At 34.9% G+C, this 26,570-nt stretch overlaps 1 protein-coding gene across 1 annotated transcript in view; it reads left to right on the forward strand.

The window, feature by feature from the left end:
* The window catches only part of DIAPH3 (diaphanous related formin 3), a 258,898-nt gene that overhangs the window by 146,393 nt on the left and 85,935 nt on the right, over window positions 1-26,570 (forward strand). Inside the window, exons 21-23 of the mRNA XM_076363140.1 lie at window positions 3,655-3,894; window positions 9,326-9,455; window positions 23,059-23,183. Coding sequence (XP_076219255.1) covers window positions 3,655-3,894; window positions 9,326-9,455; window positions 23,059-23,183 — 495 coding nt within the window. The remainder of the gene's footprint in view (window positions 1-3,654; window positions 3,895-9,325; window positions 9,456-23,058; window positions 23,184-26,570) is intronic.

Consider the following 26,570-nt stretch of genomic DNA (forward strand, 5'->3'; position numbering starts at 1 on the left):
CGCTTTCAGGTGGTTTGACAGCCTTGGCACTGTTGATCCTTTAAGGAGGGTATATTGTGAAACTGGAACCCTTGCAGTGTTTTTCTCTGTGAGCTTGTGGTAAGAATGAATCACAGTGATCATTCAGTGATCAAAATGTAATGTCAGTGTAACTTCTGAGACATGTTCCTTTACTTGACATCAACAAAGCACACAGTGAAAGCACACGTTTACCAGATGGCACGCTCTTGCAGGTGCCTTCTGGTTTATGCTGTATTTGAGAGAAAAAACTCTTTTTGCTGTTAGATAAAGGGCTACTACTGGATAGCTCAACTCAGTTGTCAATTCCCATTTGGACTTGCATATAGTGAGAATATTCTTGTGGACTATTACTTGAAAAATAGAACCATTTGTTACCCATACACTGAGCTCGCTGACATGTGTAGTCCACTCACTCTTTAGCCTTCTACTTCAACTTTCCTTTTTAGTTATTTGGATTGTCTGTTTTCAGGATTCCACTATAAGGACATAAGTAGACTTATGTAGTTATATGCTGAGTGTAAAAAAGTATAGGGCATGAACATAAGCCTTTCAACATCGCAACACTTAAATTCTTAGCATCTCTTGTGATAAGGTGTATGGATTTTATAGTTTGAATATATTTGTAGACTACATGTCACAAAGAAAGCCATATATTGCTAAGGGAACTCTCCATCTCCTCCCTTCTCAATTATTGACTTAGCAAACAGGTAAACAAATAGTACCAACAACATGCATTGAACATGAACTATGGATTTCAAAGTGTTTAAAAAACAATAATAAAAAAAAGCCCGATGGCATTTCTGTTGCGGTTCTGGCATGTGTTTCTGTTTCTGACTTTTTTAGATAACGTATTTCTGCATCCATCCTTAAGACTTACATACAGAACTTCCTAATTTGTTGTAGTTCAACTGGTTCTGATGAAAACTTTTCATCTTTCATGCATATGTGCTTACTCATGTTTGTGCAACACATCTTTGTGATCTAAAGTACCTGATTATTTCAGTTTCAAGAATCTGCCTGTCTGAGAGGCCAAGAGTCAATAAATGATGCATCATCTGCTGGTTCTGTAGTATCTTGAGTTTGGTACCATTTAAAATCAATGCAACTTACACTTCATTTTGTTAGTTCCCATAGTTTGATATTCATGATCGTCTCTATTGTACCTTGAGTAGGGACAAATATTAAAAATCTCTGTAATTTCAATGGAGTTTTGTGTTTTTTTCTAGTCTAGTCTCAGATTTTTCCTGAGCAGAGAACAAAACCTAAAATTAAGAATATTCTTCTCAATATGCTGAGAAGTAGTAGTACACATATAAATCTAGTAAGTGAATGGTTTGAGGAAAAGGAGTTAATACTGATTCTTCCTAATGGAGCTGGGAGAATGACTTTGTGACACTTGCCTCTGTCCAGTGCCTTAATATTCTTTTAGATATTTATTCCTAAATTAGGTGTAAAGTTGTAAGAGCATTATGTTCATTTTAGGTGGGTTTTAAGTATTTCAATTTCTGTTTCACTGTGAAATACCCTATTTAAATTCAAGTCCCATTATCCTTGCTTACCCATTCTTAAGTAAGAATTTTACCACACTATTAAATGCCATTTAGTGTATGATGAGTACAGAATATCTGCCTACAGTTGGTACTGAGCTAACATTCAAACTATATACATTTTAGTGTTTTACTTTAGGACCAGACTGGAGGCAGTCTGTGGACTAAAGCTCAGTAGTGGAGTTGATTTTCAACCTAGTTTCATCTGAAAGACATCCTGTTTGTGTGCTCTGCTCTGTGATGCCAACCAAAGTGTGGTTATTGGAAAGGATTGCTTATTTTACTTCAAGATTTCTTATCTGAACTAAAATGCAAATGATATGTTTACTTCAATGGGACATCATCAGGTGGTTGCACTGCCAGGCAGGCATTGCGGAAGTGGCTTAGTAGCATAAAATGTTAACTCTATCTGATTTTATTTCCTACTGCTGTCACAGTAAAACCAATAAAATAGACTGTAAATTCCATCATCTTCTGCTTCTAATCAAACCCTTTGGATTAGACAGCCTTCAGTATCAGTTTAAGCTAACTTGTTTGACCCTTACACTGAAATGGATGAAGAGTGTCCCCATTTTGCTTTTCACTGAGTCTGTTGTGGGATAATCAGCACCAAACGACTTGTGAACGTTGCACTGTCAGAGCTATTTTTGCATTGATAGACTAGATATGGGTTGAGAAATATTCTGTAAAACCTTGGGCATCACTGTAGTTTGGAGGGAGATATTTCCAATGTAAAGGCAAACTTTTAAGGCCACTATATGAAACGTATTACTTTGTAGGAGAAGTGTCAATATTATTGCTTCTTTTCTTGCATTGAGAAGTACTGATAGCTGGAAACCATAACATGTGTTTTATTTAAAAACAAAACAAAACCAAACCTAGTTTAGGATTTCAGGAATTGTCAAGGCATTATTGGCTTGAACCTTGCCTTGAGAAGGAAAAATACAAGTATGGGGAAGAAGGTCTTATAGAATTCATCTAATTGGTGAGAAAACAGGCATAGTGAAAAATGGGGAAAGAAGCTCATGGAAGAAATTGAGACTAGTGTTTCTCATGTGCAAACAGAACCACAGAGCAGGGAGGAAAAAAGCATGATTTCTGCTGTGGAAGAAGGAAAAAGCAAGGAACATATAATGCCTGGTAGGGGGAAAAGGAGCAAGAATGGAAGACAGAAAGCTTCTGGGATTTTACGTGATGCCAAACCTAAAAAAATGTTTGAAGATTTCTGTGATAGAGTTGGAAGGATGAGTAGTACATTGGAAACTTGGGAGATGGAGGAATTTAATTTATTGAAAGCATTTGTTGTTCCTTGATTTAAAGAAGTGATAAAATTTGGAGTCTTGTTGTTTGGGTATAGTAAATAATGTGCAAAGTATCTCTGGGGTAGGAATTCAATGACCTAAGTTGTATGGGAAGATTGAAACTTCTGTGGAAAATCCCTGACCAGTGAACCATAAAAAAAGCCAGGTCTTTTGCATATGATCTACAGAAGCTACTGCTTCCCTGGGAGCATTCTGCTTTACTTAATTAACTGTATAAGGTCCAGTAGTATAGTGGGGTATGAATACTGGTATATATTAACGTATGCTATATTAAGTGTTTCATAGCTGAGATATTTCAAAACTGATATTTTCCTGCAAGTTTATAGTAAGCTCTTATTGAAATCAGCTTTTAAATATTTGCACCAGAAAATGAGATTTGCCTTGTTTTGGTACCTCCTGAGTTATACAAAATTTGTGAACTACTTTTATTACTTTGCAACTACTGGGTCATAAACTTGGATTAGTTTTATAGGATTTGGTATATGAGTTGACAGATGTGATATATGATGACACTTTATCTTTTATTGCTTACACATACTAGTTATTGGGAAAGGATGGGGGCAGTTCGTATTAACCACAAGATGGGATTTCAGTTGCTTACCCAAGTGTCTCTCATTCATTCGTTCATTTGCTATCAGTTATAGCAGATATATTGCTTCTTCAAGCCTGTCACACCAATAAATCATTACAGATTGTATGCATTTGTACAGTGCCAAAGTGTAGCATGAATTTTAAAGGAAATCTCCTATTTTCTTTTCAATCAGATGAGCAACGTGAAGAGACTACGGCCACGGCTCAGTGCTATTCTTTTTAAGCTTCAGTTTGAGGAGCAGGTGAACAACATCAAACCTGACATCATGGCTGTCAGTGCTGCCTGTGAAGAGATAAAGAAGAGTAAAAGCTTTAGCAAGCTGCTGGAACTAGTATTGTTAATGGGAAACTACATGAATGCAGGTTCTCGGAATGCACAAACCTTTGGATATAATCTCAGCTCCCTATGTAAAGTGAGTTTTGAAATGTCCATGTTGAGTATTACATTCACTTTTTCATTTGTTTTTATTATGTTACTTAAATACCTTGTTTTGATGTTTTTCCTGTGGTTAATTCTTTGGGTTTTTTTTTTTTCCTAATTCTTAGCACTAGTTGATGGTTTGAACAACACAGCTAATCTGTGTACAGTCATTTTGAGACTGGCCTGCATTTAAACTTCTAGAAGATTCTATATTGAGGGAATAATAAAAAACCAAACCCAGACTAAATAAGGTTATGGAAGGACCGTAACACTGATCACAGTAGTTTTGTAGTCTTACATGTCTGAGCACTTCGAAGACTGTCACGTTTTAATATGTTTTAATACAGTTATGTTTTCTTTTTTACATAAATTTTCTCCTTATCTGATTCTCTTTTGTTTTTGCTCAGTTTCATCAGTTCCCTGTTTCTTCTAATTTTCCTTACATTTTCACTCTTTCAACTTTTCTATAGGGTATATACAAGAAGATATCTGTACTTTCCTGAGTGTTAATTTATAATCAATTCTAATCCTAATTGCCTTCCCCTTATTTAGTGTTTTTATTTTTTTTCCTGTGCCCTCTGGGAGGTCACTGCAAAATCTGCACAAAATACACATGTATGTAATAGTCCTTATGAGAAAGGAATTATTTGGAAGTTTGTACGTACTCTTTGTCTTCTCTCAGCTCTTTATCTTTTTATACAATGGAGAAAATACAATATGTTAACTCTTACATTCTTTAAAATAATCGCCCTTACTTTGCCATGTTCCAGAAGAATTCTTTCACTATGGTTCTTGAGTTATACCTATAACTTAAATATTCATAGAGAATAAGTTACATACCTTCCCTAGTCTAAAGTAAACATTAAAGCATGCATCAGCTGCCGAGAGAAATACAGCATAGATGAAATTATTGAGTTAAATGTACAGTTTGTTGAGAAACATATTCAGAAGGAAGATACTAAAGGTTCTCTTTCCAGTTGGGTGCATTTACTTCTTAGGTATGATTTTACAAGAATCTGTCCTAGGTCTGTATTTTTAATGCACAAGACAACAATAAAAGAAATATACTTACAAAAACAATATGAAGGTAATTGTTGCAGACACTTTGCAAAGCAGGATCAAAATTCAAAAATTATCTTGGAGAAATAATTTAAGATCTAGAAGATGAAAATTTTGAAGACTACCATGAAGAACTACACATAGGAAAGTGAACTGATGTGTGCAGATAATGAAAGTAAGGAGTGAATGGCTAGTCAGAATTCCAGAAAATGGGCTTTAAATCCTGGCTAATTCTACAGTGCTCTGGCATTAAATGCATTTGATAATCTAGGATCTCATAGTTACTTAAATTTGCACACTTACAGGTTATTTAGCTTTACAGGAGGTTGCAACATTCTGTTGGAGAGGAAAAAATGTCTCTCTTAGTGGACCTTTTATGTATTATAAAGATGGTAATTATCTACTGCTTACTTGGTGCTGATAAGGTTTTAAGTGAAGTCTTGTCTGAATTAATGCAGAAAATATACAGACTGACTGGTGAGAATCCAGATGATAGTAACATGTAACACTTCTAAACTGAGAAAAAAGCATTTGGGTGTATTTAGTTTAGAAAAGAAAGGAGAGGAACATGAGGAGGACGTAACACTGTCCTTTTGTTGTTAATTTATGATAAAGAAGGCATTTGAACATTTGTTTTCTATGTAGCTAAGGTAGGAGATAGAATAATGGGCTTTGCTGGTAACCAAATAAGTTTGCTTAAAAGTTAAGAAAGCTTTCTAATTGCAAAGATAGGTAAGAACTTGATAGTGAAGATGATTGTGGAAAGCTTTTGAAATCCAGGTATACTAATAATTCTCAAAAAGTTGCCATGAGGCCACATTAAGAGCTAAAATAAATAATATTTGGAATAGAGTATTTAGTTAACGAATTGGGAAGTGTGTGCATGTTTCTTAGAATCATGGAATAATTCAGGTGGGAAGGGACGTCAGTAGGCATCTAATCCAACCTTCTGCTCAAGAGAAATGCTGATCACTACCAATAGTCTGTAGGTGAAGTAGATACAAAGCTATAAGGACCAGAAAAGGTAATTTGCTCCCTATTATCAAAATGCTTAGTACTGTGTAATTTTGACATTGTATGATGTTATATGATTAGAAATGGTGATACTGGTTTACTCCTTTCAGGACTTCATTAATTTATGCATAAACTTATATCATAGTACTCAATATGTTTCATTTACATAAGAAACGTGCAAGTAAAAAAACGAAGTTCCAGTGACAAAGATTTCATATATATTTGATTTGACCTCACTTCAAATTGCTAGTTTGTAAATACCAGACCACAGTGCTTAAAAACTTTTCTAGGGGGAAGATAATGCAACCTTAATGGTAATTGAATATGAGTGTATTGGTGTCCCTGCCCCTGTCACGGGGGTTGGACTAGATGATCCTTAAAGGTCCCTTCTAAGCCAAACCATTCTATGATTAGGAAAGAAAGACCAACTATTATAGATTTTGCTGGGAGGCAGAGCAACTATGGCCACCTTAGAGATCGTCTGTAAAATTTCAGATCTCTGCCACTTAGATATCCCAGGACAGGTGCAGCCTACAGTCAACTACTTGTTCTTTTGAAGTTTGACAGATTTTCAGAGAGAGAATCACTGGGAATTTGCATTTAATATCCTACCTTTGTAGTCAACTAACGCTACCAGTATCATTTGAGAATATTATATTTTTATATCAACCCAGACAAATACCAGAAAAGACCCAGGTATTCAGCACATCAGCCACAGTTTTCTTCCTTCATGATACATGGTGACATTCCAATATATCAGCAGATTTGATGGAGAATTGAGATATCATTTCTATTACAATTTTTCTTGCTTGCTTCAGTATTGAACAGTTGAGTTCTAGAGGTAACTCTGGACTATCCAGTCCAATGTGTATCAGGGTACTAGTCACCAATTCCTAATTCACCTCATCCAATTGTGGCCTCATTTAGGAAGTCCGTGAGTGCCAAGCCTTCACTGGTTATGAAATTGTCTCTTACACAGACAGATCACTTTGTCTGGAAACACAGAGGTAAAACTATGTATCTGTAATTTTTTGGGATTTTATTAACTATGTGTAGTGTCTTGGTTAATGCTTAATCTCCTCTGTTCTGAGAATAATGAACTGTGGTTCAACTATTAAAATGATTAGTATTAAAACAGGAAAAAACCCACCCAAACCAATATTCCTTCAAGGCCCAAAACTAGAAAGCTGCAAATTGCAAACTGCTTGGTGGTCTCCACAGCAGTTTTCAGTAGGGGTTCTGAGAACTTAAGAAATTTGCAGTGGCTTCTGTCCTTCAAAGATGTTGATTTCTGTAATATTTGAAGAATATACAATTTATCTGCTCTTCTTCATTGGTGCCCAACTATGCACAGGGAACTGTATGCACTATCCACTTTGCAGAAGACTATTCCATATCTTGCCTTCTCCCTGCTTCGTGTAGAATTGAACTGTAGTAGTTCTTCTGCATCAGAGAACATGCGTGCATATTCTCAGAAGAGAGATATGATATTGGTATGCTAATACTCAATCATTTATTAAATACTGATGTTAAAATTATATGCATGTTTATAACACTGGTTTATTTTTAAAACTAACTTTTGTTAACTACATGTATTTTAAGCAGTGTCACATTGTAGAAATTTTGTGTGATGTTTCAATTATTGAGACATTTCTCACTGAGATTCCCAGTACAGTAGAATTAACTTATTTTATAACACTGCATACAGTAATGACCCTAGAATATATTTTTTGGTTTTGATATATATGTGTTCCATTTTCTTTTTATTTTGAAAATTGTGTCTCACATTATTATTAATCCACTTGCCTGAAGGAGAACATATACATTATGGAAGAGTATATCTCATCGTATTTATTAAGATAATATAATTTTGATCTTTGAAGATAATGACTGACTTTTTACAGTGAAGTATGAAATGCCAACCTCAGTGATAACCACCCTCCAAAATTGTCCATTTCAATTTACATACAGTATGGGGAAAGCAAACAATATACTCTAATTTGTTTTTTAAATCACATCAATAAAATGCCCTGTAAGTGATCTCTGAGGATATTGGGAAGCACAAGAAGTGTGAAAAAATCTCTTTATAAGCAATTTGCAACCATGGGAAAATTGTGGTAATATATATATTAAAAAAAAAAAAAAGAATGTGTATGTATATTTAAATTGGGATTGATCTTGCTCTCAGTTCCTTATTCAGAAGTAATCCCTATACAGCTCTGTGTCTGGTTTTGAACCCTCTTTGGAAAGGAAGGTAATTTTTCCTTTCTACCTTGTTGCTGTAGTTACTTTTATGCCATTGAGTGTTGCTGACCACTTGTATTTTTCAGGGTGACCAAACTAAAGAACAGTCTTGAAGTTGAAACAAACTAACATGAGTTTTCTACTTGTTTAGTGCTAGTTGCAATACTGCGCTAAAGACTTTTTCCCCTGATACTCACATATACAAGTCTGTGTGCAATTGTGGCAGCCCTGTAGTATGTGTGCATACTTCCTATGTGCCTGTGTACATGTGTACTTTTTCTGTTTGAATTATTTTATGCAGATAGAGTTTTTAAGTAGTGAAGAAATACTTTCATATGAGAGATGTCATTTTAAAAAGACATTATATGTCATTTTCTATTTCTTAAATCATTGGAGAGATTTTTAAAGACCAGCTCAAACGTGAGACTACAACAGAAATGTATAACTGAATGTTCGCCAATTGTCAATTGTTAGTGTTTTTGCACAAGTAGATGCAAGTTTTAAAATGGCTGGGCTTAAAATAATTTTATATGTAAAGAGGGTTCAGAAAGAAAAGTTTGTGCTTAAGAATTTTTGAAGTCAAACGATGAAGCCTATGAACTCTTCTTTGCCCTATTGAGAATTATTAACAACAAGAACTTGTACAGGTTGAGGCTGTAGCTTCCACTGCATAAATATTGTGAAGTTAGCTTCATGCATAAGGAAATCATGTCATGGAGTGGATATGTGCATCATGTATTGCTAGATTTTGCTGATTTAGGTCTGCTTTTTATTTTTTTACACTTTCATGAGTCTATTCACAGTTTTACAAATATTCCTATATTGCTTAAATAATTACATTTTTAAAAGAGAAATGTGTACTGTTTTTTGAGTACAGAACTCAAATATTGTATAGAATTAAAAAATATTTAATGTGATCTAGGGATTTTTAGCAAGGAGGGAAATGAAACAGCCCGTTACTTAGGGTTTTCTTTAAAAGAGTTGTACCAGTTCAACAGTTAGTTCTCATCTTTCTGGGCTTTGTAATTAGTAATATATATTAATTATCAAAATAGTCAGAAGTAGTCTTATTCTCAGTGTTTTAACATTTCTTTTCTTCTCTCTAGCTGAAGGACACGAAGTCGGCAGATCAAAAAACAACATTGCTCCATTTTCTTGTAGAAGTGTGTGAAGAAAGCTATCAGGATGTTCTGAATTTTATTGAGGATTTTCAGCATTTAGATAAAGCTAGTAAAGGTTTGTATAACTACCTAAAAGTTTTGATTCTGATTGCATTGCAGTGGCTTTTATGTGAGATGATATTTATTTTTTACTAACATTATTTTAAAAATAGACATTAATAGTCTATATCATAGATCAGTAATTTGAGCTACTGCGAGTCATCTTGAAGATATTTATTGTTTGGTCCTCTAATCTTTACTACAGAATTTCCCATTACATTTCTTCTAACATATCTTCTAGAATCATTGTCCAAAATAGATTTCTTTTAAAAGTTCTTTTCTATTAACAGATCTTAAACTATTTCCAACTTTCAATCTTTTGTGTTGTAAGTGTAGTAGAATCACTCAGTGTCTTTTAATTCAGAAATGCGGAAAGGCTGTCATACCATCACTTTTTTTTTTTCCCCCAAACACGAATCAGAACAGTTTTGTCTTCCCTATGTGTATGTTTTTCATGCAACAGTGGCATTGGAAGTCTGGAAAAATAAATTCCTCTTTTTACTGTTTCATCACGCAGCATAGAATATGGTAAATCTCAGTATAAGCAGCAGCAGATTTTTTTGCAGTTAATTTCTTAATAAAGATTGCCTTCTCCATGCTTTATCACAGCTTAAGTAATTTAAACTGACTAAGCGTGGAGTTAGAAATTGATGCCACCTCAGCACTGTCATAGTCTTGCAGGAAAAGAAGATTGGATGGACTGTCTCAGTTAAACAGTGATATTCTCCAAACTGACATAAACTAAAAAATTATTATCTGTATTGCTTTGTACAGTGTCACTCTTATGCCTCACTCAGTCTCCCTGCCACAAACTACAGCTCTGCAAAACCTGCTCCTGATAGAGAACTTGAGATAGTGGTCGCTCACATAGAGTTTGCTTTCTGTTATCATCGTTCTTAAAGTTTCCAATTTTAGTTGGTGGATTATAACCACTTAGAAGTTCAAGTATTTTTAAATAGCTGTCAAATGCTTCAAGCCCTTCATCTAACTGTTTGTACTGGTAATAGAAGGAGTTTCTGCTGTATATAAATTCAGTATTTCATACATTATTTTCATAGAACCCAGTGTTAACTAGCCACTTTTTTTTTTTTCTTTTCATTACTAGCATGCTATTGGCTCTATTGTGGTTGAATTTTGTATATCAGCCAGAAAAACTAAAATGTTCCTTATTAGAAGCCATTATTTCAGTGTAGACAGTCATCTTATATGAAGCTGCTGATTGTCTTCTGGAAGGCTTCTGAGATATAAAACACTGACCATTCAAAGAGTAGCCAGTAAAATTATCAGTTAGTCCAGGTTTTCTGTTCTTTTTTAGGTATCTGCTGTTGACTAGATGAGTCTTTGATCTCACTCACTATGTTGTAGGATGGAAATCAATGACCATGTTTTCAAGTTTATATACTGAACTTCAGTGTATTATGAGATGAATTTTGCATTTCAGTTTTACTGTATGAAAAAGACAAAGGCTTAGGATGTCTTTAAGAGATTAGCATATCAGTGTGTTTGTTTATACTTGTTTCCCTACCTGCAAAATTCCATTTTGTTTTGCAAGACTCCTGCACTGGAATTTTGGAAAATCCAGCAGATCTCAAAGACTGCAGCTCATGTTTGGTTTTTTTTTAAACCTTTTGGTACTTTTCTGCAAAAGTATATTTTTATGAAGCAAATTGATCTAATGTGTACCAACTTTTGCACAGTAAATTTTTAATGAGGTGGCTATTTTTGCTTGAGCTTACCAAAAGGTCAGTTCAAAAAAATCTGTGAATCTGTGATTGTGATAAGTCATATCCAACATAATGGACTCACCTGGTCTCATGTAACTTATTGATATGCTAATGAAGAATAACAAGTTGACCAAGAATGATTTGCATTGAGGCTTCTACAGTGAGCTGGGAAATGGCAGATACTACAAAGCATCATTATGGCTGCTAGGGAGAGTGATAGAGGGGAAGTCATCAAAAAATCTTTTATCTGGATGATCATCTAGTCAAATAGCTTATTCCAGAAGAAATATTGGTTATGTTAGAACAGAATTTGGGTATCAAGGGCTTAGAGCATCTCCTCCATTCCAAGAAACTGTACTTAGTGCTTAATAAGAATAATCTGTCCTGGATTGTTTTTATTGGAGGCAGTTCAGACTTCCAGTAAACTTGGAAAACCACTGGATTACATCTAAGGGTTACAGGCTGCTGATGGTACAGAAGGAAGGAAGTCAGCCTGGGTTTTTCCTGTCATCCAATAGGAAGGTTCTGTTTACATATACGCTGCTTTGGTCAAAGTTTTTGGGTGAGGAGATACATCGTTCTTTTCTGGTTTTGTATAATACTAATATAATGTTCAATTTTTCTGTGAACCATATTGGTTGTATTTTGTTCCAGTATTTGTTTCTAAATCCTTTTCTCTACCTTTTGTCCTAGCAAAGGTTAGGGCTTGTAGAGGTGGTGGAATGCCATTCCCTTCGTGGCTTCGCTGAACTTTGTGCTCTGAAGTAATTTTGAAAAGTAATTCTCAAGAATAAATCAATGATGTTTGATAAGAATATTCTTTTCTCCCATACCTTTGTTGCAAGCTATTTTTTTTTTAATTGGGCTGGTTTTATTTCCTGTCTGCATATTCATTTCTGCAAATACAATAATTTCACATTTTATCTATGGCATAAAGGTATTATTTGCAAGTGTCCTTTAAATTATAAATCAAAATTAATGTAGCAGAAAGATGTGTAAATGCCATTTGAACAATATTAACAGAAAACTTTAAGTTGAACACCCTGTATAAAAATTCAACTATACTATACATTTATTGGTTTTGGTCTGATCACCATCAAGTGATTGTTGCATCTTCTACAAGTTTCTTAAAACAAGTTACTTAAGATTTTTTTAGAGTACTGCCTTGAAATGACTGTCCTTGTATCAGCCAGCCCATTTGTAGCATACCTTATATCTTTTTTTATTTTGTACTTGCTCATTCTTAAAACTTTTCTCTTGTGTTATTTGTGATTTAAAATGGTGAACATTAGAACATTACAATGTTTAGCAATTCATTTTCTTTTTATCCTTTTTAGAAGAAACATTCTTGCTCCTTTCATTTCATTAAATATTGTCCAGTAATTGTCATACAATAAGCTGTTAACATAGCTTGCAAGACTTTAAGGGCAGTGACAAAGTCTGTTAGTTGTGAAGCTAACATGTATTTTATAAATGATAAAACATTCATAGTATGTAAATTAATTATTACATTAGAAAAATAAATTTTAATTTTTTTAAATGTAACTTTGACAGGCAAGCAGCAAGGGACATGTGACCTATGTAATTGTAGTTTACGTAAGGGTATTTATTTTTTTCTATTACGTGCTAAAGTTTTAGTTTCTACTTCTGTAATACTAGAAGTAGGCTTAATTCACTCTTACAGTACATGAATTAAAGATACCTTTTTGCTTTGAAGTATAACAAATCCTGTTTTTTAAGTACTCTTAGATCAGCAGGAGGAACTTTCATTGCAGCTAATGAGCTTGCTGATATGACAGTTCGTGAAGATTCTCATAATTAAAGCTGTCTCTTCTTTTAAACATGATGGCTTTCCTGCTTTTCTATTAGTATTCCATACGAGAAATATTTTGGTAATTTAGTACACTTTACTAATTTCTTATTTTATGGTATTTTAAAGATTTATATTGCATTTATCCAGGCTGTTGTTTTATTTGATTGACTCTAATTTACACAGACCTTACAGGTAACAGCGTATAGAGTCTTCCTTTCATATTGTAATAACAATATAAAACTTCAGGTTTTCCTTCCTCTAAAAGTCATTAACTCATTGTCGCTTTACAAATAACTTATCCATTTTCTCATTTTTGAAACTTACTCTTTTTTTTCATAGATAATTAATTTCACTTTTTTTTTTAAATCTAGGAACCAAATTATAAATGTGAAGTTTAATCTATATTAATTAAAAACCAGAACACCTCCACCTACAGCATTTAGAAACGTTAGGACAGCATGAGAGAACAATATTAATATATATGCTATAAACAATCTATATGTCAAAAGGAAAGGGTTTTTTTCCTATTACAGATTTTCTAAAAGTGTATGGCAAATTTCTCAGTACTATTAATAACATAATTTCTGCTATGCATTTCTTGGGCTTTTGTTTTGTCTTAAGTCGCAAATTCACAAGGTGTGTTTTCCGGTAGCCAGGATTGTTGTGTTTGTTTGGGTGGGGGTTTTTGTGCTTTCAGAAAACATTACAAACTTCATGAGTTACTCCATACTGTATTATATTCAGTCAGTACCAAAATCAATAGATGGTTCTGCTATCTTGCAGATTACACAAGTTTCGAAGTTATTATAGGAGACTCAGTGTAGAATGGTAGCCCATTCAGAGATTTACTTTGAAAAATGTTTGTAACTAACGTGGTCACAGTTTTATCTTAATTATGTCTTGTTTTTGATAATTCCTTTTTTTAAACTGCGAAGTTAATTTTCCAATTTTTTTGTTATGTATGGGATACTTCTCTGCCTTAAATGATAGTTTTCAAGAATGATGGCTATGCATAGTAGCCAGGAGACTTGCTACCAACCAGAGGTCCATTTTTTTATTCTGTATTTACCTGCACTTTCTTTTTTGGTGGCTCTTTAGAAAGAGAGTAAAAAGAGTTCTTCAGAGTACTGAAAAAGGAACAGTATCCTTGTTCATTCTCACGTTAATTTAATTAATTCAGTAATTAATTTAATTAATTATTAGGTAAGTAGCTTCACTTATAATATACAATTCATCTGTGGTTTTGTTAGGATTTTTTATATGTAGGTTTATGAAATAAAATTTAAAGTAGCTATTCAGAGATTTTCATGAATGGCAGAGAATAATGTGACAAATGGCTTATGTTGCAACTTTCTGGTACGCACAGGGCTGTAACTCAAAATCTGGTGGTAATAGTCACAAAATTTCAGGAATCAACCTTACAGTGAAAACACAGGTTTTATCCTCCGAGTGAAAATCACTCTATTACTGCACCTATGAGAACTTCTAGTTTCTTGGTCTGTGATCCTTTTGGTTCCATATCAAGACAGGACTCAAGGGAGGTATCAAACGTATTTTATGCCTTAGTTTATATGGAAAGAAGCCAACGTATGCTTTATAACAGCTATTGAATACTCTTGTAAGTTAGTCTAGAGGCAGCTAAACAAACTAAGCATTCCTTATATCAAGTGAAAAAAAAATCTTAAAAGAAATGTGGACTGAATTTTATCATAGTAAAGAATTTGATTCTTTCCATGGAAAATTGCTATCAAAGTTGGACAAAACAAGAATTAGTGAAATAACTGTATAAACAAGAATGCAATACTTAATTTTGTAAAGGAACTTCCTCATTTGGGGAACAGTTGTACCTATTGTGATTTCTAAAGATTTACTGTTACTAGGAGTAGAAATGTCCTAGTGAAATGAGGTGATGAGACAAAATTACAAGCTGTTGTTAGAGGAGGGTTAGAATATCACAATCAGGAAGAGGACTAAAGTGTGGGTGTGGGGGTAATAAAGAAAAGAAAAATATTTCACTTAATTGCATTACCACAAGTAGAAATTAGTTTAGAAATTAGATCAATGTGCCTAACTATCAAAAGAGTAAGACTACAGAATTGCCTTCCTGGGATGTGTTTTCCTTGGTGGAAAAAAGCAACTATGTGCTTTAAGACAGAGTTAGATTGCTTATAACAATGATAATATAAATGTAGTGCTCAAAATAGCAAATACTAAATTTTATGGCTCAAGAGATAAACAGTAATAGTAGTTGAAGTTTTGGTTTGATTTGGCTTTCAAACAAGACTCCTATTAACTGTGAAGTAATGGTATTAGCCTCAAAATAAATACTGAAGTGTAACAAAGTACTGACAGACAAAAAATTCCATATGGAAAAACAGTTGTGAGATACCATTGTTTAAAAAAGAATTAAAAATTTTAAAAAGACATCTTTTTTTCTTGCTTTTTGTTGTCAGACTGAGAAAACGTAATTTTTTTAGCAATTAATTTTACAATATTACAGAGCACTAAGCAGTAGAGGAAGTTATAAAGTAAGCATCTGTCCCTGAATGCAGTACTTAGATTAGAAGACTATTTCAAGCTCTAAATTGTGTGAAAGAGATTCTTATATAAGACTGAAAAGGCATGTTATTTTGTGGCTACTGTTTTTTGAAATTATTTGAAGAGAACTTGTTTTTTAATCTTGAAAATCTTAGGCTAAAAATTTATATCTCTATTTACCAGAAATGTACTATTTAAGACATAAACATAGAATCATAGAATCATTGAGGTTGGAAAAGACCTCTAAGATCATTGAGTCCAACCGTCGACCCAACATCACCATGCCCACTAAACCATGTCCCTAAGTGCCTCATCTACTCGTCTTTTAAATACCTCCAGGGATGGTGACCCAACCACTTCCCTGGGCAGCCTGTTCCAATGTTTCACCACTCTTGCAGTAAAGACATTTTTCCTCACGTCCAATCTAAACCTCCCCTGGCGCAACTTGAGGCCATTTCCTCTCGTCCTATCGCTAGTTACTTGGGAGAAGAGACCGACACCCACCTTGCTACAACCTCCTTTCAGGGAGTTGTAGAGAGCGATGAGGTCTCCCCTCAGCCTCCTTTTCTGCAGGCTGAACAGTCCCAGTTCCCTCAGCCGCTCCTCATAAGACTTGTTCTCCAGACCCCTCACCAGCCTCGTTGCCCTTCTCTGGACACGCTCCAGCACCTCAACGTCCTTCTTGTAGTGAGGGGCCCAAAACTGAACACAGTAGTCGAGGTGCGGCCTCACCAGTGCCGAGTACAGGGGCACCATCACTTCCCTACTCCTGCTGGCCACACTATTTCTGATACAGGCCAGGATGATTCATGTGCTACTCCAGCATTTAAAATACCATACCAGGGGCATTAAACATTTGCAAAGGGAAATTCATGATGGTGTGGTTTAAGTACACCTTAAATATTTCTACAATTTTGTGTTTATTGATGTTTTTTGCACCCCTGTCTATACCTGTAACAGATCAACAGGTCTTGCTTTATTGGGACACAAGTCCTACATCAGCATGCTACAGACTTGCCATATTCCTGTCTGAAACATTTTATAATGAATTGAGCCTGGTTGAAAATAAGCAATTAAACACACCTTCTTGTGATTCCCCCCCCCCCCCCCCTTTTTGTTTGAGTCCATTTCACAATATAAAAATTTTGGTTTTAAAAGCTGATGGAACATATGCAATACTGTTATGTATTTATTGCAAATAATCTCTTATTTCTTTTAATGTTTGTGGCTTTAAGTTGTGCACAGTACTGTTATCTGGTGAGTAATTTTAAGATAGAATTATGCAATGAACTACTGAAATCTAAATGAAATGTTCTGTTTCCTTTAGGGCATAGAAATATATGCATCTCTTACAAGCATGAATTAGTAAATCAAATATTAAGCAAGAGTGTGAGTATTTGCACATTTTTACCAAAACAGCGCTTCAATTTCTAATATGATATTGAAGTATGTCAGTAGTCCATGAAAGTAACTTTCTTTCTCTATCATCTTCCAGTGAGTCAACAGTTAAGTATCAGGGCCAATCCCTGTTGCAGTCCTTGAGCCTCCAGTTATTTAAACATGTAGGCAGTTTGATCCGTAGACAGATCAGGATTCAGATAAAGCTGTTCAACACTTTTAATATTTATTCAACTGGGTATAAATATCTGGATGTTACTGAGAGATTTCATTGCTGTATAGCGTTTTAAGTGATAGTGAGATTAAGACAAATAGAATATTATTGATACTCTATAGGGGAAAAATTTAGATATCTGCTAAAAGACAAAGAAAAAATATCAAATGAGTTATGCAGAAATCAGTTGCAAGAGGAACCTTAAAATGGCAGAAAGGGCAATGGAATAGAAAAGCTGAATACATTGTGCAGATATGTAGACCCTTGAAGGTGAGAAAACTTAATTTTAATGAGTAGGGAAGTGTTGCAAGTGCATATATATGTATGTGTGGGCTTGTGTATCTCCCTACCTATGTATCTGTCTCAGGGAGTTAGAGATGGCAGTGATGGGATTGTTTAGAAGACTGATAAATCTGGCTGGTTTTAAACTTTTATTTTAAATTTTACTAGACTGATATTCATTAACATTTCATGCTAATGGTTCAGTCTTAATCATTATTAATCACTATCACTGCGTATTCAAAGCAGTTAGTTATTAACGATCATATCCTAAATTAGCCGTGAATATATAATACACTGCATTCAGCGCAGTACTTCATGGTCTGGGTCCCCAAGGGTCGAGCTGATGAGGCTCAAGAGCTCTTCAGTGAGGGAAGCCGCAACTGATGCGAGGGTCTTCTTTCTCTTCCCTCCTCCAAATTTTATTTCTTCTTTTATAAGATGATTCTGTCTCTTGGCAGCTCTTAGTCCACCACTGCACCATATCACTGTGTACTGTGCAACACTGGGGGATATTACTTCCCCGTGCTGTGGCAGGTGCCGTATCCTGTTGCTTGGCCATTTTTTCCCCTTGCGTTAGCAGCTGCTTCTTTCTTTCAATAGCAATCCAGTGATGAATAACTGACCATCAGTGAACTGTTTGTCATTTGGGGGTTTCTGTTTTCAGCTTTTGCCATTATTTTCAAGTTCTGAGCTTAAACTGTACATCGTAAAAAGATACATGTGGTGTCAGGCTGCATCTCGCCCAGGAGGTTCTCAAAAGAAGTTTGTAACAAGTCTAGCAGGCCAGGGCTTATGTGTAGGTAGTATAGAGCACAGTTAGTATAAGGTCTGAGGCCTAGTCCTACTGATGATAGTACTATTATTACTAGGGAACTGGGTACAAAAATGCTTATGCATTATTTACCAATTACACTACATTAGTGTGCTGATATTTGAATTCAAAATAGGAGGAAACTAGTTCAATCTCAATGCTTAGAGAGCTGCTTCTTTCACGTGTGCAACTGTAGTCTGCTTTGGCTGCAGAAGGGAAAGTCCAAGGACTCAAGAGGCAATGGCATTGTCAGAGCTTTGGGGGAAAAAAGGATTTCAACAAGGGTATTTATTGTATGTGCCTGTTACACACACACGCGCTTAAAAAAAAAAAGCGAGAAAGCCAGAAAATGGCTGTAGAAGACAAGAGAAAATGTCATCTTGGGAGAAATAAAGCATAAATATTGTCTTTTCAGTGGCACTGAGTGAGTATATCCAACTGGATCTTTTTCCACTGTTAATAGATATTTCAGGCTTTTGCTGATGTTTACAGAAACCTTCTAATATTTTGCCTCTGGAATATTTCTTTATTAGTGCTCTAAACCATCTGACAATACAGAGGATTTTTTGGTTGTTTTGGGGGGGGGGGGGTGTAGGCTATTTTTTGTCATTTAACTTCACTTTTAAATGCTGCATCAATAACATTGGCAATTTTAGAGAATTATTCAGTAATCTTAGTCCATCAGTCCAGTATGAAGTTCAAATGGCAAAAGCATTAGTATATTTTCAGAATTTTTTTTCATATGTAATATGGTATAGTTTTCTGCATCAGGCTAGAGATCAGCTTGTCACTGTCACTCTCTCCCCTCAGAATATAGGGGCCAGAATAGCACAAGGGAAGCAAAATATCTGTAGGCAAGAGGAAGATTCTCTTGATATGGAGATTGCGACCATCCAAGAAAATTGTCATACAGGTTGGGCAGCATGCAGGATTTCTGAAATATCCACTGAAATATGTGTTGCAAAAAGTAGCAGAAGGTTTACAGCAATATAAATGAGAGAGCACACAAGTAGTATTGCTTTGCTTCAGAGAATTATTTCTAGGATTTAAGATAAAACAGGTGTAGTCTCAAAACTAGATGAAATACTGCTTTAATTTTAAGCAAGAATAATGACCTGGGGATGGGGAGGAGCGGAGCAAAATGTCTCCACAGAAATTTGTTGAAAGAAAAAAAATCACGGTACCGTATTCTCATATTGTAAATACCAGTTTCCATTTCTGCATTCTGAGATAACTGAGATATGGAACTAAGAGTTTAGTAAGTACATCTTTTACCAAGTTTTGCTGTGGCTATAGTAATGTTGTGTGACTACAGAATATTTAAGAAACTGAGGAGAAAAAGAATGATTTGGGCAATTACACATCTCTCTGTCTGACCTTAATGATATGAAAGTTTGTAGGGGAAAGAATGATCAAACGTGGAGGTTAATGAGAGTAGCATAAAATGAAAATGAATTTATTGGTAGTACACTAATCTGCTAGCTTTTGAGTATTAATTTTTTTTTTTTTTGACACAGGAAATCTATGTTGACTTCAGGAAAGCATTTGATATTATGTAAAATGGGAGAATATTCATTAAAATAAAAAGTGGAAGAAACATGAAGTACTGTCTAAAAGGAATATGGCAAAAAGATAAAATTGTGGTATTGAACCAATGAGCGTATCTGACAAAGGGTTAGACAGCTTTGCCAGCTGAGAGGAGGATTGGGTTGTCATCAGTGAATGATCCTGAGGAAGCAGAGTAAAAGAAATGAAAATCAATACTATGAAGTACAAGATCATGCATCTTGATACTGTAATAAGAGCTTTGGTCAAGAAAAAAGGGTATTTTATCATAAGATAATCAGATAATGTATTTCCGGTAAAACTGTAGAAATAGTAATGCAAACATTAAAAGGGCTGGTGAGTCATCACCTGAAATACTATGCAGAAAGGTTTTAAAACAGAAGCAGGTGAAGAGGCTTTTGGAATAATCATGGTATTAGAAAACCTGAATCAAGAGAGGAAACTTTAAGAACAAAGTTGTTTTAACCCTGAAAGGCAGAAGGTGAGGAAATCTAATTATTGCCTATAAAAATATCAGGAGCCTTTTTGAAAAAGGGGTATGAGAGTTCAGAAGATATAAGTGAGAGAGTGTTCAGGCACACATGCATTGTATTCAACAAACAACTTGGTTTTGCGGGCTCACTAACATTCAAAACCCCAGTCTTTGACTTTGTTTCCAAACTATCATATGAGTTGCTTACTTCAATTTGGCTTGGGTTTATATCTGAATCCTCCCAGGATTAGGGGTCAAAGTTGGGTTTGTTTGTTTGTTTTTCTCTTCTGCCATTCTTCTATGTCCCTTCAGATTTTATACCATGTCTTCTAGAAGGGCACGAGGGAAGGTTGGCAGGTATTTCATGTGAGCTTTTTGCTGAATAGCTGCTTATATTTACAGATTTGATTTTTTTTCATCTGTTTTCACTAAATTGGAAGTTGCAAAGACAATAGCACCAAACGAATACCAGCACACTGTGAGCTAGTGTCCGCTTGAGGCTGTCACCAGAAATATAGTCTTAAAGGAAAATATCTCCAGTAGTTGTGCACTGCTGAAATCAAAGGAATGCTGAATTTTTATATTCAGGAACAACTTAAGATCATGACAGATGAAAAAAAAAAAACCTTCAGAACAAGATAAAGATGTAAAGATTCTTGATCAAATATGTAACTGTTCAAGCTCAAAAGAACTGAGGTAGTAGAAATAAAAATTTAGCTTTGCTGGAAGCAAGAATTAAAAAATCTCTTGTATACAACCTGTTAATCAGCTCTAGGCACTGAGGTTTGTTGTTCTTTTTTATCTGGATAAAAGAATGTAGCTATTACTCAGCTGCTACCTGCAATTGATGTAGAGGGTTTTTTGGTGGGTTGGGTTTTTGGGTTTTTTTTTTGTTTTGTTTTAAAACCTGTGTACTTGCTGAGTCTTGTCATTCTGACATTTTGTAAGTATGTCACTTTAATTTTATGCTGTGAACTCTTTTTATGCAAGACAAACTGTATTGTGAAGAGTGCTATTGATAGTTATGTTAAGCACAAGGTATTATATTCTGTATTTCTTAGCAGCTTTCGAAGTAAATCAGTGTCTTAAAATTGTGTGTGTGCGCCTACCCTCAAAGGCTTCTTATGACAGCAGAAGTATGACTTTATATTAAAATCAGGTTTGTTTCTGGAACCTGTGAAGACTGAAACACATCTGTAGTCAACATTGTCAGCTTCTAATTTTAGCTCTGCTTCCCAAACAAGCCAGTTTCTTAACTACTGAAGCCAGCTGACCTACCTGGTGATGATTTGGGTTTACCAGTCTCTGAGTGAAAGTCTGCCAAGTCTAACATACAATTGGAAAACAGTAGTGGTTTTGAGTAAAGAGGGGGGTTTAAAAATTGTGATTGTAAACGAAATGATAAGGTATAAATTATAATATGAACATACATTTATAGTCCCCTATTCTTTTTAGAAAAAATGTTTGTCTCCAAATTTTGTGGTCTTTTTTTTTTTTTAGGTTACATTAGCATTTTAACAGGTTGCCATTGATCATTTTATAGTTGTGTTAACCTTTCTGCTATGAATGGGATTGTAGTTGCTATGCAACATTTTACTTTAGTTGTTTGGGGACTCTGTCGGGCTTTTATGAGAGAAAGATGTGTTCAATGTGTGTATCTTATATTTTCCATCACATAATTCTACTCAGTGGATGAAATAATGGATCCACTACAGATCCTAGTAACATCATAGGGCCACAAAATTTCTCCAGGGATTTTTTAGATTAAGTTTAAGGTAGCTTTACCTTTATAGGCACATTATATTATGAATGAAATAAATAAGGGGGGGGGGGGAGAAATCAATTCATTAGACTAAAATTCAGAGTATATTCTTATCTATATATATTGTTCCTACGGAATATATTTAAATGTTAAGTTTACTTCACAAACAATCAGGAAATAAGTTTTAACTGATTCCAATAATATAAATCCAAGATAGAATACATGCTAGCAGGAGTTATCCTCAGGTCACTCTTATCATCTTGGTATTTTTAATCAACTATTTACAGATCAAGTGTTCAACTTCCATGCATTGCTTCAAATGAATGAAAGTTGTATTTCTGTTTTTCTGATAAAGAACATATGCACTTTTTCTACATCCTTCTATAAATCCCTGATGTTTCATGTCTACTCTCTTCTTTTTCCTAAATCCCTGTTTTGCTCTGCCGCACCCTCTCAAGTGCTTGCACTTCCCTCCAGCTTGGCAAGCACTTTTGCTCTGACAAATTGTGTTTTTTACCAGACATTGTGCTTTCAGACTAGGGAATCAAGTCTCAGGTTTCATGCGTAGGTGTTTAATAGCCCCATTTTCTCTGTTTTGAAGGTCTTATTTTCTTCATGATCTTCCATACAAATGTTCGTATTTTTTGTTTTAACAGAATGAGATTGAAGAAAGCTTTGTGGTTCCTGGAGTAGCTTCAAAACTTGTCCTTTGGTTAATCAGAAGAGCCAGACTGGCATATGTATATCTCAGGTTATTTAAAACAGACTGTTAATTGCAGTGCAAAACCTTAGGCATAAAAATAAAACAAAATGCAGTGTTCAGTCAGCACACATCTAATCAGAATAAGGCAACCGCATAAGTGAGGGGAACTGAACATTGTAGAGTGATCCCCTCATCTTGTATTGTAATTTGTTCACAGTGCTTTTATTTCAGAATTAAAAATGTAATATGCTGATTTGGGTAAGGTTTTAACTCATGTATTTTACAAACAATGTTTCTTGTTTAAGATGTTAGCAGAATGAATGTTCTGTATTTTAGTCTCGGCAGAAAACCTGGAGAAGAGCCTGAAGCATATGGAGAGGCAACTCCAACAGCTTGAGAAGGATTTGCAGACTTTTCCAGTTCCTGAAGATAAGCACGATAAGTTTGTAGCAAAAATGTCAATATCCTTTGGCGTATTCTTTAAAAAAAAAAAAAAAAACAAAAAACAGAAGTAATTTAACTGCATTACCTTAAACTTTAAATTTCTTTGCATAACTTCTGTCTAGTCTGTAGCATTTATTTTTGAAAAATATAACTCTCTTTTTTCCCCTCAAAAACTAAATACATGAACAGTCCAATTAAAGGATTCATCCGTAGTGGATAGAATGAAGAGAAAAATGCTTACTGTCAGGTTTTACACTGTGTATAAGTTTCTTAACTTAGAAAAGTAGCTATAATAGGAATGTTAAGCACTTCACTTTAGTGTTAAATGATTTTTTACATGAGAATATCTTAGAAAAAGATGTCTGTCACCCTGTGTTTATTTGTTTTCTAGTGTATGCATTACCACTGTGGATGTTTTTGTACATGCAACCGCAGAACCAAAAAATTTCTCTTATTTCAGAAATGAGATTCATAGCATGTGAAAACTGGTTTCTGGTTTTATTTTTGCCAAAATTCCTTTTCTCACTATTTATTTCAAATCCTGCAGCCAACTTCACTGCCTGTGTCTCTCATAAGAAAGCCTTGTGACATGAAGGCTTAATTAAAGCAGAAAAAAAACATTCTTTCACTTAGACCTCCCTACGAGATGGTGGTCTTATGTGCTGAGACTGATCCGGAAGCAGAAATATCAGCAGATAGAGAGACAGGCTGAAATTTCCTCTGCAGGCACGGTTAGGTTATTACCTAGCTGGAAGACTACTTTGTTATGTACAAAGGCAGGGGGACTCAGGAGACAGTCCTCTTGATTAATCTCCTACTATTAAAGAAAAGATGGCAAGGGCCCCTGGGGCCAAGTGGATATACTAGTTCTTGCTGCATTAGGGCCCGTTTCCTCTTCAGTAGACTAGCTGCAACCAAAGAGTTTATGACTTAGCTTTAGGCCTTCTCTGGACTCTGTGTGTTATCTGTAACCTTTCAGTGTTGCTACTAATTTTTTTGTAAGATCGGGTATTTTGTTGGTGAGGTTGTTCTGTTTGTTGTTGTTGCTGGCTTTTTTTTCCAGCTCAATGTGTGTTTGAGAGATACGTTGCAACCCACCAGCATGATGTCTCTATAGTACGAAACATAAGGTTTGTCCCTGAAGAAGCCAATAGCATAGTAGGAGAACTAGGAGAGGGGTCCTGAAGGCAAGCGATAAACTACTGCTAGGAAGTTAGAGGAAAATATATCCATGATAGCTTTCTCAGAGATATTGCTAGAATTATGCAAAGTCTGTGCTTGGTTAAGAAAATTATGTGTAGTCTAGGAAGTTAGGAATGGGAAGCACTTATTAAGAAATCTAACCTGTGAAGGACAGACTCTTCTTAATCCATTAGAATAGAATAGAATAGACTATTTCAGTTGGAAGGGGCCTAAAACGATCATTTAATCCAAAGTAGTCATGATGCTGGCGCTTAAAATACCCTATAACCTTTTGCATTTTTAAGCTGAGGACTAGGGATTGAAGTAACAGATAATTTAGTATACAGCTTTCTTTGGAGATGTGGTTATAAAATTTCCATACCTATAAAACAGATATGAAACAAATTAGCAAAATTCAGTTGAGAATGAGTGAAGAATACCCTGAAAAAATTAACTTCGCTTAAGAAGGAGAGCACGGGAAAAGTAAGTTGAGGAATAAATATGTACTTCTATGCTAATATCAAACATCTAAAATAAAAAAAAATATGTAGGATGCCTCATTTCCCTTTGTGTTACTGACATGTTGGGCATTTCTGAAACTTGATGGCAGAAAGTGAGTGGAATACTGTGATATAAGGTGTTAAATTGTATTTAAGACAGACTAAGTCACAGTTGTAGAGAAATAGTGTGAAAAGTTAAAATATAATAAAAGTCAGATAGGGTAAATAGGTGGACCTTGTCAATAAATACCATAACTTTTCTAGCGGTTGAAATTCCATCCCCATATACAAAGAGCATTAGAACAGTCTACTGATCGCTTAAAAAAGATAGTGATCATCTTAGGAAATGCAAAGGAGGATCTATACATCATCTTTTTCAAGCATCTCAAAAACTGTAATCCTGCCAGAGAAGACGTAGATTGTCAATGTGTGCCAAGAAGATAAGCCATAGCCGTAAAGGTAAATTTGTTCTTTGCATCAGTTTTCTCTAGGGTGAACTTTGGTTGACCCCACTGTGCAATATTTTGAATGGAAGGATGTTCTCAAATGAAGGAGTCAGTAGAAGGTTTTTTTTGAAGGAAAATATAAAATAAATAGCAATAAATCCCCGGGAGTAACCAGTGGTCACAAAAGACTTGAAAAGATTTTAAAATGAACTCAAATATAAACCTATTGGACTACAGATTCTTGCATGAACTAAGTTTTCCCAAGACACCAGAGGAATCAAAGCTGCATAGAAGCACCTGAGTTTTTTAAAAGGGCTACAAGGAAGATCTGCAAGTTTGGCTTCTCCACCAAGACAACTGATGAAGACTAAATAAAAACAGAACCAACATGTATATATGGGAGATACAATATGATGGGGGAGAGTCAGCATGGGTTTTGTAAAGAGAAACCATCTCTTGCAGATCTATTACAGCATGCAGATAAAGGTTGGACAGTCGGTAGAGCATGAACTTCCATGCACCTTTCAACAAGGTGTATTAACAAAGACTTCCAAGGAGAGAAATTTCTTAGGTCAAAAGTGGAATGATTATTTTTTCTGGATTAATATCTAAAAAAAAAACCCCAAAAACGTCATGTCAAAAGGGAGATACTGGCAGATGCTGACAAAAGAGCAAGTGAACTTCACTGATTGTAGAGTAATAGATCTGGAGGAAAAACATTATATTAGAACAATTGACAACAATTGTAGTTAAAAGCAAGCAGAAAACATACATAAGTTGATATAAAAATCAGTAATACTCTCATATCTTGAGTGCTTCCATCACCTCATCTCAAAAAGTATACTGTATAGCTACTGATGTGGCAGAAAATAGTGACAATGATCAGCAGTATGCAACAGTTTCTGCATCAGGGATGTTTTAATAAATTAGGACTCTGAAGGCAGAAAATCAAAAAAGTTAGGAAAACATAGTAAAAATACTTGTAATTTTGTATTCCATACAGGAGGAAAGTTATGAACTTATTCATTGTGTCTTATAAATAACCAGGGTTCATCTCATGTAAAATACCGTCCAGCAGGTTAAAACATAATAACAGAAATGTTTTCTTACAAAACAAACAATTAAACTGTAGCATTTACTTTTAGGATGTTGTAGAGGCTGTAAATGTAAATGCATTTCATATAAGGCTTAGGTAGTCAGCTAAAGGTAGTACGTCTGGAGCTATTAAACACAGTAGTCCAGAGGTAGCTTTAGCTCAGAAAAATCACTAGCGTGC

This window comes from Aptenodytes patagonicus, chromosome 1, assembly GCF_965638725.1.
Source record: "Aptenodytes patagonicus chromosome 1, bAptPat1.pri.cur, whole genome shotgun sequence".
Lineage (NCBI taxonomy): Eukaryota > Metazoa > Chordata > Aves > Sphenisciformes > Spheniscidae > Aptenodytes > Aptenodytes patagonicus.